The 2,476-nt window shown below is 35.4% G+C and overlaps 1 protein-coding gene across 1 annotated transcript; it reads right to left on the bottom strand.

Annotated features, from left to right (window-relative positions):
• Nucleotides 1-884: 884 nt before the first annotated feature.
• On the bottom strand, nucleotides 885-1,783 carry LOC116115972 (nicotianamine synthase-like). Its single transcript, XM_031402094.1, has one exon. It carries the CDS (start codon nucleotides 1,781-1,783, stop codon nucleotides 929-931), a length of 855 nt encoding a protein of 284 aa, XP_031257954.1. The 3' UTR covers nucleotides 885-928.
• Nucleotides 1,784-2,476: the final 693 nt, after the last annotated feature.

Genomic DNA, 2,476 nt, shown 5'->3' with positions numbered 1-2,476 from the left:
CTATTTGATTTGTGTAGTGAAGATGTCAAATCTGATCCCTCAATCCTGCAATGGCTCTTTTATTCGCCTTACCCACTTCATTTGTAACTTGCAATTCATCGACATTGGGGGTCCTAATTTTGCAGTGCTTAAAACCATTGGTAATTGTCTATAGTTTCACTTTAATTGATCATGCATCGATCAACTGCATTTACAGTTCCATCAATGATACTTATCTTTGCTGATTCCAAGACACGATCTTCTATCCATTTCAAAAGTAGGCAATTAAAGCACTGAATTGAAATCCTAATAATACTAAAATACGAATTGAAATCTTAATACTATACTACTAAATAAACATGAATTATAAAATAAGAAATCAAAACAATAACTTTTGTAACTACACCTCCATTAAATTATAACATCCTCGTAGTAATAAAATTAGTTAATCCCACCATTATGACTATAAAGAGATTTACTGTTTATCCCCACCATAAAATTGTACGGATAACATATCACCAATCCTATATAATGTATAATAGTTTTATATTAAATGATGTGATATCTAAGAGAACCTTTCATTACAACACAGGGACACAATATTAATTGATTTATTTTGACGTATATCACATATCTAAGCAATCATTTGCCTTGTCATTTTTTTTTAATAGCCAAGTATCTTTTCCCCACAAACTGAAGTCATTCTTTCTGTTTCCACTTGGACTTGTTGATAACCAAAAATCATATGGAGTATAAAAATAGTGGCTTTTACTGTCAGAAGCACTGCCCTTGTACTGTATAGTACTCAGAACTAAAGAAGAATTACAGAAAAAACCTTACATGGAAACACAATACTAGACAACACTTTAATCGGAGGCAAATAAAAACACACGAAATTAATATTGTAGCTGGCAATCTTATTAAAGAAAGCAAATTATCCTTCTCTTGTTTAAAAGATTGGCTTGCGAACGAGAACGACTGAGTTGATCACATCATTTGTTGGATGGAATATGGAGAGAACTTCAAACGCCATCAATTCATTCTCCTCAACAACTGGGTAAAAAAATGCTCTTGCTCCATTTGCACTTCTCACGAGCAAAACTCCTCCATCCTCCATGTACTTCCTAATATGTCCAAGAATCTTCACTTTCTGTTCTTTACACATTCCAACAAGAGCTGCCAAGAATATGCAATCATATTCTCCTAGCTTCTCCTTCACTTCCATTATGCCACAAGTAAGAAATTTCATCATCTTTTCAAACTCGGCATCAGAAGACACAATTTTCCGGGCCACATGATTGGCCGCCTCATCGATATCAAAGTTATCACAGTGTGTGGATTTCATGTGATGTGAAGCCATTATAAGAGATGTAAGAGGCATTGGACCCGAACCCACAAAGGCTACCTTCTTTGGTTTCACCACTCCATTCTGAGAGAGGATTGAGTATTCTAGATTTGCTAGCTTCACATAATTTCCATAATAAGGAAAGAGATTGAGATTGTTTAGAGGTTGGGGGAGTTTGGTTATGAATGATGCAAACTCTAGTTCAAATAAACCTTCAGCTCGGCCACATAGAAGTATGAGACTTTGGCGCATTTTTTGAACTTCTGGGGATAAAGCTTTAACGTCTATGGATGAATTAAGGGTACATAGTTTCACAAGTTGAGTGAAGAGGCTATTGACTTGCTTTGAAGGCTTCAGAGACTCGAATTTTGAAATGCTGGCATGGGTTTCAACAATGCGAGCTGTAAGGAGCTCAGCCGGGATTTGGTTTTCAGAGTTGGAGTTTTGGAGGGAAGCCATTATATGCTGATCTGAGATTGGAGAGTGAGTTGTTTAACTTTAATTTGTGTTTGTCTTGGGGAAAGCCCCGGCCATATACATCTATTTATAGTGATTATATTTTTGAAACTTCGTGATATTTCAACTCTGAATTAAGGCATGAAAACGATTCTAAATCTCCTGAGAATGTGTTTTCTGTCAGCAGAGGCATGTTCCATGCCAATCGAAATCTTGACAGAGAAGAAAATAATTTAAGATTCTTGAAAATTTATGTTAGTTTATATGACAAGAAAAAAGTATTTATATTATTTTATGGCACTGTACCTTAAGTTTGTGACACATATTAGTTTTAGTGGGTAAAACCCATATGGATATTGGAGTTAATTGTATTTGTTTATATAAGCCAATTTATGTAAGCCAATAAAAACAGTTAGGTTGGACACTTCATAGTTGTATTCTTTTCACACCCACGTACGCACTGCACTGTAGCTTAAAGTACTTAGTACTGTTTAGTGTTTCTGTACTGCAGTGTTTACTGCTCCATGCCTCCATGTGAGCAGGTCGCTTAGAGAAGTCTATGAGTTTTCAATTAGTTAGTCTAACTAATTACCTACCACTCTACTTAGTGTTTACATGTTTGTTAGCTAAGCGTTATTTCGGACTTGTGTTCATAAAAATTTTCGTTTGAGAGAAGCTACAGACGTCTTCACGGAC

The sequence above is a fragment of the Pistacia vera genome, unplaced genomic scaffold (assembly GCF_008641045.1).
Source record: "Pistacia vera cultivar Batoury unplaced genomic scaffold, PisVer_v2 Contig758, whole genome shotgun sequence".
In the NCBI taxonomy this organism is placed as follows: domain Eukaryota; kingdom Viridiplantae; phylum Streptophyta; class Magnoliopsida; order Sapindales; family Anacardiaceae; genus Pistacia; species Pistacia vera.
Note: the sequence above shows the minus strand (reverse complement) of the source record. Positions and strands in the feature narration are given on the sequence as shown.

Excerpts from the sequence above, each read along its gene's own strand:
- LOC116115972 (XM_031402094.1), bottom strand. The coding sequence starts at position 1,783 with ATGGCTTCCCTCCAAAACTCCAACTCTGAAAACCAAATCCCGGCTGAG.